The sequence below is a fragment of the Macadamia integrifolia genome, unplaced genomic scaffold (assembly GCF_013358625.1).
Source record: "Macadamia integrifolia cultivar HAES 741 unplaced genomic scaffold, SCU_Mint_v3 scaffold724, whole genome shotgun sequence".
NCBI lineage: Eukaryota > Viridiplantae > Streptophyta > Magnoliopsida > Proteales > Proteaceae > Macadamia > Macadamia integrifolia.
Genome location: NW_024870525.1, coordinates 105,400 through 118,051, shown reverse-complemented (window position 1 = coordinate 118,051; position 12,652 = coordinate 105,400). Strand labels below are relative to the sequence as shown.

At 37.6% G+C, this 12,652-nt stretch overlaps 2 protein-coding genes across 3 annotated transcripts in view; both read left to right on the top strand.

The window, feature by feature from the left end:
* The window catches only part of LOC122069819 (probable glycosyltransferase At5g20260), a 4,980-nt gene extending 3,601 nt beyond the window's left edge, over positions 1-1,379 (top strand). The window contains exons 4-6 of one of the 2 annotated variants that reach the window (XM_042633917.1): positions 79-274; positions 810-929; positions 1,045-1,236. In XM_042633917.1, coding sequence (XP_042489851.1) covers positions 79-274; positions 810-929; positions 1,045-1,103 — 375 coding nt within the window. In that variant the 3' untranslated portion in view covers positions 1,104-1,236. Of the gene's footprint in view, positions 1-78; positions 275-809 lie in introns of both variants that reach the window. The other variant, XM_042633916.1, reaches the window with a different exon arrangement.
* Positions 1,380-8,424: 7,045 nt separating this feature from the next.
* Positions 8,425-11,759, top strand: LOC122069817 (probable glycosyltransferase At5g25310). The gene is made up of 4 exons (XM_042633914.1): positions 8,425-9,065; positions 9,144-9,310; positions 9,417-9,768; positions 10,884-11,759. Exons 1-4 carry the CDS (start codon positions 8,817-8,819, stop codon positions 11,553-11,555), a joined length of 1,440 nt encoding a protein of 479 aa, XP_042489848.1. The 5' UTR covers positions 8,425-8,816; the 3' UTR covers positions 11,556-11,759.
* Positions 11,760-12,652: the final 893 nt, after the last annotated feature.

Genomic DNA, 12,652 nt, shown 5'->3' with positions numbered 1-12,652 from the left:
TTTGTTAGGGTTTTAATATATTTATTTATTCATCAAAAATAAAATAAAAAAATAACTTTGCTCCATGTGAAATTTCAGGCACCAGATATCAACGAAGCCAATCCGGAGCTTTTTCGGTATTTCATTAGAGTTATTTGCAATGCAAACACATCAGAAGGTTTCAGGCCTAGAATAGATGCCACTCTACCAGAAGTTAAACTTCATTATGGAGCCCTTGGTGTCTCAGGCCAAAGTCAATCCCCCAAGAAGCGTTCAACCCTTGCCTTCTTTGCAGGTGAGTCTCAAATTTATTTTTTGTTAAAAAAAAAAATTTAGACTGTGTTTGGTAGTCATTTTGTTCCAAAAATGATATTTCTTGTCAAAATCAGAATTTTTAATTTTTATATTAAAATTCCATTTTCGAACAAAACTCAAATGTCGGAACATGGTTACCACATTTCAACATTTCTCGTTTCTGGCATTTTTTTTTTACTCGATTCATTAGAAAATAGAAGAAAAAAAATGAAACACCAAACCATGGACACCAAATGGAAGATTCTGTTTTCTTGTTCCCATAAAATGAAATTAACGCCAGAAATGTTTTTTTTCCGAATGACTACCAAACACAGCCTTACTGAAACTGATTAGCATGTGTACAACCTTTAGCTTCAGTTACACAAAGCTTGTGAAGCCAGGAAACAAAATATGGCTAATCTGTCAGATGACAAGCTTTTCTTACCAGGACATTAGCAACACTGTTTAGAGCCTGTGGAATACAAGAGAACGAAATTAACTAAAAGATACACACTGATGTCTGCCATTGACTGCAGGTGGGTCTCATGGCTACATAAGAGAGATACTATTAGAGCATTGGAAAGACAAGGATCAGGAGATCCAAGTCCATGAGTACCTCCCTAAGGGTCAAGATTATAAAAAATTAATGGGTCAAAGTAAGTTTTGCTTGTGCCCTAGTGGCTTTGAAGTTGCAAGTCCTAGAATTGTTGAGGCCATCTACACAGGTTGCGTCCCTGTTTTAATTTCTGATCACTATGTCCTACCATTCAGTGAAATACTTGATTGGAGCCAGTTTACAGTGCAAATTCCGATCGAAAAGATACCAGTGATTAAGACAATTTTACAAGGGATCTCCCAAAGTAAGTATTTGAGATTACAGAAGAAGGTGATAAGTGTGCAAAGACATTTTGAACTCCATAGACCTGCTAAGCCTTTTGATCTCTTACACATGGTTCTCCATTCTGTTTGGCTAAGGAGACTTGACCTCAGACTGCCATTTTAAGCACTTGGTACCCTGTTTTGTACAATACTCAAAATTTCCCATGAGAATAAATTTTTTGTAATTGATTTATCTTAATAAAAATTTTCTTCACCTATAGTAGAAAGAGAGTCTCTTCAACCATGGTGATTTGATGTTCTAATTGGACTCCTTTAATAGTTAATGTCATAATTAATTCCCATCACCATTATGTAACGTTCCGAAATACCCTTTCTCAATCCAATGATAGCATTTTATATTGTGGTAAGAGATTCTTTCTTCACCATTTGTGAAGGATTTACATGGAAAAGGATTATTTTTGGACTAGCTTGGGCCTTTCTTTTGTCATTGCCCTGGATATACTGAGCAGTGGGCTTTGTTATTTGCCAAAAAAAGACTTGATTCTCATAAACTCAATCCATATATCGTTCCTTCTAATCTAATATAAATTACTTCATTCTTCATGAAAACATAAAATATATGCATCTGGATATATACTACAAGCCCTAACAAAAGAAAAAACATACATTCGTTCCTTTGGACTAGGGTTTCAAAGGGGCCGGGCTAGGCTGTCTTTGAAGGCCCATCCCAGCTCAAGGGTATAACAGCCATGGCTAGAGCCTTCATATGGCCTTACCTCAGGTTGAAAATTTATGGGCTGGAGTCCAACCCACTGATCTTTGGACTAGGTCAAGATAGGCCCTGAAGTTGAGTAAAGGTTGAAATTTGTATATAATTCAAAAAATTATTTAAGTTTGAAATTAAGGTATTTATCTGCAATAATTGTTGCACCCTACTCCCTCTAGGATACTTGCGGTGTGACTAGGACGACTTTTGTCTGTCCTATATCTCTACCAGGATCTCTGATAGTAGTACCTTAACCGTCACATTTCATATCACAATTAAACCAAACTAAATCATTGCAACGAAATCAGGGCATATATATACACAAGATCAATTTGAAATCATTGAGGAAGCTAAATGTTAAATATATTACATTAACGGTGTTTCATCTTTCACAAGAAAATTGTCAAGACATACATATATCATAACATCCAAAAATACAATACTGAATGATAATGGGCACCATCACCCTCGGCTTAAGGTGCAGTGTAGGCATAAATGTCGCAAGCACAATTCGATTCATGCTCCTCAGACTCTGGGGTCTACTAATCACCACCATACTCAGCCGTAGAGGAGGAGGTGTCACTACTCATGGGCACAATGGTACCTGCATCATCATCATCTAAAAAGCAACACGGCATGTGGTGTAAGCTGCAACTAGCTTAGCGAGGGATGGGGTTAATGCAAGCAGTCACATATAGTCCATGAATGCAAAATTATGCATTTTGGTTTTATTATTATCCACCTAATATACATCTAAGTCAGTTCATGCTACAGGGCTTTAGGCAGTATCCTTGGGTCCCAGAAATCACACATTGGTCACCTAATGGTACAAATCCTAGTCGTGGAAAGATGCTTTCTGGTTCTAGAATGCGACATTGGTCACCTAGAAAATCCTTAATAACCCCCTCCTAGCAGCCACGACACCAAAAATCACACATCAACCACACCGGTTTAGTTTTCACCTCCGACAACAACTAGATTGTACCGCGAAAGTGGCATTTCAAAAAGGTTCAGCAGACCTACCACAATGGGTTATCCAACACCTAACCCAAGTTGGCAAGGGATAGTGGCATAGGATAATTTTACCTAACTACAATAACTTACATGTCTTTCATATTTATACATTTAATATGGCAATACAATACCAGAAATCACACATCAGCCACACTGCATGCCATGTCCAAGCGTAATCTAGCATATATATATATATATAGTATAGGAAATTGCACATCAATCACACTACATGTCATTTTCAAGTACGACTATGGGGTACACGGTACCGAAAATCACATCTGCCACAGCGTAAATCCATAGCCATATCTAGATATACACACCCAATGTATGATGCAATTCACATTATGGCGATCACGGTATTGGAATTCCCCTTAGCCACACTGGATCCTACGCATACACAATTAATCAATAATTTAGGTTCAATAGACCATACTTATTATAAAATCATAAAAGCACATGCTTGCAATGGCATACATCAATTCAAAAATTAAAGCAAACTCCAAAAATAAGTTTAGACCACCACTCACTTTGTCTATTGACCGGGTGAGTTAATTACCTAAGTGTAGATGTTTGAATTACGAAAAGGACCTTCATATGGTCTGTGTTTATCTAGAGAAAGCATGTGACAGAATACCAAAAGAGCTGATTTGGCATATCATAGAGAAGAGAAGGGACATAATTAACTATATAGATATAGTTAAAGACATGTATAAGCGAGTGGTGATGAGTGTCAAAATGACAGAGGGTAAATGTAATGAATTCCAATCACAATTCGGTTACACTAAGGATCAACTCTAAGTCCTTATTTGTTTGCACCCATTATAGATGATCTAACCAAGCACATCCAAGACTTGGTTTTGTGTTGTATGCTAGTTGTTGATGATATTGCTCTGATAGAGGGTAAATGTTTTGAATTCTCAATCACAATTGAGTTGCACTAAGGATCAGCTTTAAGTCTTTATTTGTTTCCACAGATTATGGATGATCTAACCAGGCACATCTAAGACTCGATTTTGTGGTGTATACTAGTCATTGATATATTGTTTTGATAAATGAAACCCTGGAAGTGATTAATACTAAATTGAAACTATGGAGATCAAACTTGGAATCAAAAGGTTTTATGATAAGCAAAACGAATAAGAAACATATGATGTGCCCCTTTAATTAATCTAGAGGAGGGGAGGGAGTGGTAAAACTTTGGGAACGGGAGCTACCCCAAAGTGATTGTTTTAAGGGTAATTTACAACGCCACCCCCTAGAGAATATCAATATTATAGAAACACCCCTTGTTGAACACCAAATTATGTTCAGATCCCTTGCCGTCAGTCTCTGTTAAGTGATGATATAAAATGATGCTTTAACCCTTTCTCCCCTTGATCATACCTACGAGATCCATTGTGCAACATCCGTCGGATGATTCGTCAGAGGAGATTTCCAAAGCATGGAGCCATCTGGTATCCCCTATGATGCTAATCTCCTTAACTCGCGCAAATTTATAACTTTCCTCAAAAGCTGAATCAAAACCCATAAGCAATGAATAAAAAATCCAAAAACGATAAAATTCAAAGATAAAACACCAAAAAAAAAACAAGATCCAACCTCAGCTAAGAGCTAATATTGGCGAGAGATTTCCTCAGGTGAGATAGAGCTTCGCTCATCGCCGCGTGGGGAATCTTTGGTCTACTGTTTTGGCTCTTCTTTTGGTTGTCGTTGGACAACCAGAATATATGCAAGAAGAATATAATGAGATCAGATCATCAGACTTCACAGTGCAATAAAGATCTAAGTCACAAAAGTTTTAAGTCGGTTTGAAACTCGAAATATCAATTAAATCACTTGAATTTCCTCTTGAAACGAATGATATTGTGATATAAAGGATGATGTTGCCCATAGGACTAAAGTGGGCTGGATGAAATGATGACGTGCGTTGGGAGTGTTATATGACAAAAGAATGCCTATTAAACTCAAAGAAAGATTCTACAAGACAGTTATATGACCAACTATGACATATGGAGCAGATAGTTGAGCAGTCAAGAAGAGTAGTTTGGATAAACTATGTGTAGCGGAGATGAGAATGTTGAAAGGACTCTGCGAAAAGACCAGGAGATATAGGGTAAGGAATGATTATATTAGAAATAATTTGGGGGTTGCACCACTCCAGGATATATAAGCTTTGTGAGAGCCGGTTGAGGTGGTATGGCCATGGTCAACAAAGGCCTATGGATGAGATAGTAAGAAAGAGTGACCAGATTCATTTGGAGGGAGCTAGAAGAGGTAGGGACAGGCCTCAGATGACTATTGATGAAGTGGTACAAAAAGATATACATATGGTAGGACTCGATTTTAGTATGACTTTGAATAGAGTTTTGTGGAGGACAAGAACCCATGTTGCCGATCCCTTATAAGAATGTTCCCAAGATGCGTCTTTCTCTATTGTTTTACCTGTTTTCTCTTATCTCATTTTTTCCTTCATTTTAACTTCTCTTTTGTGCTTCTTTATTTTCTGATTTCATAACGGATCCATGTAACCGACCCCATTTAATTGAGATAAAATTATAACTATTATTGTTGTTATTGGTAGTGATTCCTCAATCAATAACTAACATTTAGAGGACACCCAAGATGTTCTAGTTAGTTGACCATCTGATTGAACAATGACACTTGGGATTTTATACCTTTAGAAGTGAAACAAGTTACATGTGACCAAGAATTGTAAGCTCCCACCATGCACATTCTTGTATTAATATTTAATAATGGTGATTACTTAATCAATGACTGATGTTTAGGGGACCCCAAGTTGTTCTAGTTAGTTGACCATCTGATTGAACAATGACGATTGGGGTTTTTTTTTTTTTTTTTGCCCCTTTTAAATGCTGTAATTGACCTATCAAATGATATATAAATTAGATAGCTAACCATGCCTTGATTATTAAATTACATTTTAAAAACAAATTGCATCATATATGAACTTATATAGCTAGCTAGCATTCACGTGACTGTTGAATGCACGCAACACTTGTAAAGTATTCTATCTTTTTATGAAAAGAAAAAATGTTAAACATATTTGTGTTCTCTATGTCCAAATACATAATGTTGTGAAAGTTTAAGGATTAAGGGTATCTTTTCACTGCATCCTTTCTGCTCGTAAAGACATAGATGAGTAGCTTCTTTCTCCTTTTTCTTCATCTTTGTTTTTTCCTTTTTTTTTTTTAATATTTTGGGTTCACGTGTAGATCTGCCTAAGTATCCTATTACATTAATCAAAACAGCCAATATCATACTTTAATCCTTAATTTTGCCTCTTAAGGTACCACCAAAACTTGACTTTTTTTCCCTTGAGAATATAAACGTCTCGATACGTACACTCATCACAATTGAGATTTCATCTCTCTCTCTCTTTAGTCTCTTCTTGCGATATCCTTTTCTATGAAGTTTTTTCTCTTCTTCTCGTTCAGGCCTAGCCACAGGCAGGTGGGATGCGGGGGTGATAGGATCAGAAAAGGAAAATTGAAAAACGATAGTTCAAAGTAGTAAGTTTGTTAATGGTTCTCCTAATACCTTAGTCGCTTTATAACTTGACACCACACCCCTAAAACCGCCATGATTGATGGCTCAAGTTTCCTCCATGGGACTTAAACTTGCAGAAAACAAGTAGGAAGCACGTTCACTGACCAGGTTTACGTTCCTAGGTAAAAGAAAATTGAATAAAAACAAATCATAAGCAGCCATTATTAGAGACTTGGATCCTTTGTGGCGCAACAGGGCGTCTGGTGCGCATCTAACATTCAAAAACGCTTCATAAGCAGCCATTATTAGAGACTTGGATCCTTTGTGGCGCAACAGGGCGCCTGGTCCGCATCTAACATTCAAAAACGCTTTGGGCTGCTTGCGATCGCCTTGAGCTCAGTGCCTAAGCATTTTTTACCATTGGGTGCGCGTCAGATACCTTGTTGCGCCACAGAGGAATTCAATCCAATTATTAGCGTGTTTTCACTAGCCATCCATGAATGATCTAAACGTCATCTTAACTAGTGTACTATTCTTTTTCTTTTTTCTTGGGAAAAAGAACCCTTCCACTCTGGTGTTGCCTACGTCTAGACACAGGCATTAGTGAAAAGACCATGTTGCCTCCCTCCCTATGCTCCAAAGATCCTCCCGTGTGCTGGTTTTGGCTACGGCAAATTGGTTGGGTTCTTTCTTCTTTTTTTAGGGAGATGGGGGAAGAATGCTCCCTAGTCGTGCGGCCCTACTCTAGCACTGGGGCCATTGAGGGGACACACATGTGTAAAAATAAAGGTGTCTTTATTGTATTGTACAGGTGTGACAGCGTCATTTCACCACCTTTATGTTTGGGCGCAGGGCCGCACAAGTAGGGAGTGTTCTTTTGCTCCTTTTTTTTTTTAGAAAGAACCTGTCAGTTTGGTGTTGCCTACACTCAACACAAGCGGGCATGAAAATATCACACTATCCTCTCCCCGTGCATTGAAGATACTCCTGTATGCCCTTCCATTGACCCTGCATGTTGGTGTTGCCAAAACCAGAGTGGTAGGGTTCTTCCTCTTTTTTTTTTAATGAAGATCTTAACCATTATACTTTATAAATCTAAAGATATCATAGGATTCTACGGGATCCACAACACATGAGGTACTCTAACTTCGGAGTTAATTATTAAAATATATAAATAAAATACTCAAAGGTTACATTTATAATAAATATCATTAAATCTCAAATATTAATGGGAAAAATTCATCGACAAAAGACCCTGAAGAAAATATTGATTTATTTAGAGCCTGCTTTATGAGTCATCATGTGCAGGGCGTTTATACATGCTCCAAATTGGATTGGGGATTAGCCATGAATTATGTTTCTCATTTCCATTGTATGGTATAGTTACTCTATTGATTTCAACGGGCTAAATTGAAGTTGGCTTTTCATGTTTCATTTATATATATATATATATATATATATTGTGAAGATAAAATGTTGCCAAACATATAAATAAGGGCACAAATCGAATAAGAAACCGAATAAAAAGTGAACCAATCTAGTTCGATATTGATTTGGATGATGAGATTTTATTCGATTTCTACATGATACATCTTGAACTGAATTGAAATCAAAATAAAGAAACAAAACCAAATCAATTGACACTCTTAGATTGGATTAGCGAAAGATATATCCATTTACTTTTCTTAGAGTTCAATCATAAGGAGAACAAATAAAAATTAAAAAAGGCATATTCATCAATGTAAATAGTTTTCATCACTACCTGGTCTAAGAATGATCATAATAAACATAGTCTTACCCTCACTATCTAAATAGCCTGTGCCCAACTCAAACCACGACTAGGTTGCAATGGGACCACCGTTTACACCTTCTATTTAATTGGAAATATGTGTTTATGTTGGAATAGATAGCAAAACCCTACTCATTCCACGCATACTCGGGCCATCATTATAATTCATGGGCCTCATTCCTTGTCTATAGGAGATTTGTTTTACTAGGGAAGTTGTACTAAACACAACTACCATTTTTCGAAATTCACAATAGGTCTTCTAATCGTCTACGGAAGACCCTATTGGATGAGGTCAGTGAAATTAAAGAGTCCCCACAATTTCAACTTTCTTTCCTTCCTTCGCTTCTACAGTACATCTCCCCTCTACTTTATTACTACTTTCTTAAACTAAAAGCTACCAAAAAACAGAAATCGAAATCTATAATAATCTTTTTTTTTTTTTTTTTTTTTTAATACTTTCAACGTTGATTGCATGTGTAGTGAATAATATTATACTATCAGTAGTCATCAGTCTCACCTGGTTTTTCTCCTGTTTAAATACCCTGAACTTTCGCTCCAACTTCTAAACGTCTCTCTCCCCACAACAGAAGAATGAAGTGAGAGAAACCTCCTTCACAAGGCTCAGTAATGGAACCTCCTCGTGTGATATCAGTTATATTTCTTTCTTCAGTTTTCTTTCTCTCACTGATCATAGTTTCCATCGTTTGGGGTGATCTCAATCCATTCTTAGGCTTCTCCTTCACGAAACTCAAAGATCAATCACACAATAAATTTGAGTTGCAGACTACACTCGCCATCTCTAAAGAAGCTCAGTCTGTAATCTCTACTACTTCTACTGGTTCCAGTCTAAATCGCTTCAAAAGCCCCGCCGTCATTGTAAAGATCTCAACTTCATTCTTTTTTTTAATTTAGTTTTGTTTTCTCGTGCACTTAACCCTAAATGGTACTTCGCAGAGGAGAGTTGGGAATGATAGAACCGGTGATAAACTCGAAGAAGGACTCGCCCGAGCCCGAGCTGCGATCCGTCAAGCCGCACTGAGTCGAAACGTCTCGTATGGCGTCGAGGATGATCATGATACCCCCGCAGGCGATATCTACCGTAACCCCGGCGCATTCTATCAGTAAGCATTTCTTGCTTTCTTTTCCTTTTGAAATCTGAATCTTCTTCCGTTTCTATCCCATGGTGCACTCATAGAATGACGAAAAAACCCTTACTCCATTTTGCAGAAGTTATATGGAGATGGAGAAGAGTTTAAGGGTGTTTGTGTACGAAGAAGGGGAACCACCCTTCGTCCATGACGGTCCGTGTAAGGACTTGTACACAGTAGAGGGACGGTTTATACAAGAGATGGAGTTCGGGAACCATTTGTTCAGAACCAGCGATCCGCACTGTGCGCATGTTTACTTCATGCCCTACAGCGTGACTATGATGGTCTCTTATCTCTACAAACCCTACACTTACGATGTCACTCCACTCCAACAATTCGTTTCGGGCTACTTGAAAGTTATCTCCAAAAAGTATCCCTTCTGGAACCGGACTCTTGGAGCTGATCACTTCATGCTTGCTTGTCATGATTGGGTGAGTTTTTTTCTTTTCTTTTCTTTTCCCTCTTCTTAGTGCTAGGTGATGATAATGTTTTTGGGCCATAATGGAATAAACCATCTATTGCTGGGCATCATCACCTTGAGTTAGTGACATGTTGGTCCAAATGTGATCCAACCCGGTCCCCGCTATGATCCCTTGTTGGCAATATCCTTGAAAATTGAACACATTGAGATGTCTCTGTTACTAGGGATGTCAACGGTTCAGTTTTGGTCCGGCCTAATCAGGCCCATTGAGAACCTGAGGGTAGATCACTGTGGTTCATGTTTGGCCCAAGACATAAATGAGTTGACTTTAGTTTAGTTCGCCCAGCTTTCCTAGCCCATGAGGGCCAATGAGCAATTGCATTATAATTAACTGTATTCGGCCCTTTAATGCTTGACAATTATATGCTCGGTAAACATTTAAGTTTTCTTGCAAAGCTGCAAAACTGTTTGGTTGTGGTCTAATTCTAGTCAATTATATGTGCTGGGATTGTAATGGGATCTTGATTGTGATAGAATTATAAAATTTTTAAATTTGCTACCCAATTGTAATCCAATCCATGTCAACCATGTGTGCTGAGATTATGGTGGGGTCCATTATATGGTGATTGAAAATAGGACTGAAGTCTTCTGTGGCGCAACAGGGTATCTTATCTGGCACGCATCTACACTGAACCCAAGGTGGTCATAGGCAGCCCAAAGCATTTCTAGGCATTGAATGCTCGACAGAAACCATGTTGTGTCATAGAGGATCCAAGTCCAAATAGGACACTTGAACATGTGGTGGGCCCTAAGTCCCCACATATATGTGAAGGAAAATTTTATGCTATATTTTACTTTATTTTATTCTAAAAAACCCTAATTTTCTTGCATTTCTTATTATGCTTCATATTTAGGTTGTGTTTAGTATCTATTCTTAGAATAGATTTTAAGTCTAGAATGCACCTGGTTCTTATCTATTTTCTTATTACAAAATGTATCTAGACATAAAATTTATTCCGAAAATACAATTTTTGGATCCCGAGAGCGAGTTGGAGAGGATTCAGATGCAAAATTTTATCTGTAATTGTATTATAAAAAAATCTGAAATATTTCTCATACACACAGGGCCCCGATGCCTCTCGAGGCAACCCATATCTCTACAATACTTCAATCAGAGTCCTATGCAATGCCAATACATCTGAAGGATTCAACCCTCGAAAAGATGTAAGTCTCCCGGAAATATACCTCTACGACGGCAACATCTCGCCGGAGCTCCTCTCAGTACCACCAGAAGATGCACCACGACCATATATTGCATTCTTTTCTGGAGGTGTCCATGGTCCAATAAGGCCCCTCCTCTTACAACACTGGAAAGAACGAGACAATGACCTTCGTGTATTTGAATACCTTCCCAAAGACCTCAACTACAATACATTCATGCTCCAATCCAAGTTCTGTCTATGTCCAAGTGGATATGAAGTCGCAAGCCCAAGAATTGTTGAAGCCATATATGCCGAGTGTGTGCCGGTAATTCTATCAGAAAATTATGTGTTGCCATTTAGTGATGTTCTCCGGTGGGAAGCATTTTCAGTTCAGGTTAATGTGTCTGATATTCCTAACTTGAAGAAGATACTAAGTGAAATCCCAGAAGAAGATTATAGAAGATTGAAGATGGGTGTTAAGGCAGTGAGGAAGCATTTTGTACTGAACAAACCGGTCAAACGGTATGATGCTTTTCATATGATCCTGCATTCAATATGGCTTAGGAGGTTAAACGTTAGACTTAATAGACAATAGTGGAGAAGGAATTGGAGAATTGGTCATAGAGAAAAATCTTTTTAGCCTTTATTTATATTTAAGTTTGCTAGTTTTGTATATGAAATTAAAGAGAACAAAAGAGACTTTAGATCTGATGTGACAATATCATAAACCTGTCAATGCATAATGTATATTTGATTTGTGGGCTAATGGGCCATATAATTTATGTTTATTTTGTCTCCATGGGCCCATTGTAAATTAGAGTTGATTCACATACATTTTGTACAATTATGCCTTTGATACTCTGTTTATTTTCATGTTCACCCTTCCAACTCCAAGAAGAATGCTATGATGGTGTACGGTGTGCCTGCAGTCATATAGCTTATTCTTGCAAGTTCTATATGTCAAGGGCTAACCTCTAAATTAAGATCTGCAATAGAGATTAACAGCTTGGCTAATTCTCTGGCAAGGAAGGCCCTAACTAATGATGTATATGATAGTATGGCCCAATTCTGATTCATGAATCCAGGGGGTTTTGTTCCACTCCTGCTATGTGTTCTACACGAAGTACTTCGATAACGCTTCCTCTTACCAAAAAAAAAAAAAGCCTAACTCATCAATTAAGATCTCTATGAAATGGGCCTACTTCTCTGGCTAAGCTAAGCCCACTTAGGTACAGCCCAATTTGCACAATTTGAGTAATTAATTCTTGATAGAACGAATGAAGTATGGCTCCACACATTCAAGAGTCAATAAAACACTTCCTTAGAAGACACGGTGCAGCATGATTATATGCTATGAGTATCTCTTCTTTCTTTTTCTTTTTTCTTTTTTCTTTTAGGGTCTTTACCTGTGCACACATACTGGTTCCTATCACATTTGAGTTATGAGAGGAAAGGTAAAAGAATTCCTACTAAGAAATGACCAAGATTCAACCAAATATTTTTCAACTTATTCATTAGCAAATGTCCAAGATCCTTGGCCAAAAATATAGCTCCAGATATTTCATTTACCTAACTTTTTTTTTTATTGCCACTAAATGTATGAGGAAATTACCAAGATTCAACCAGATATTTTATTTACTACCACCAAGGGCCCATTTATTTAATAATGTGACACATGGACCCATGTGTAAG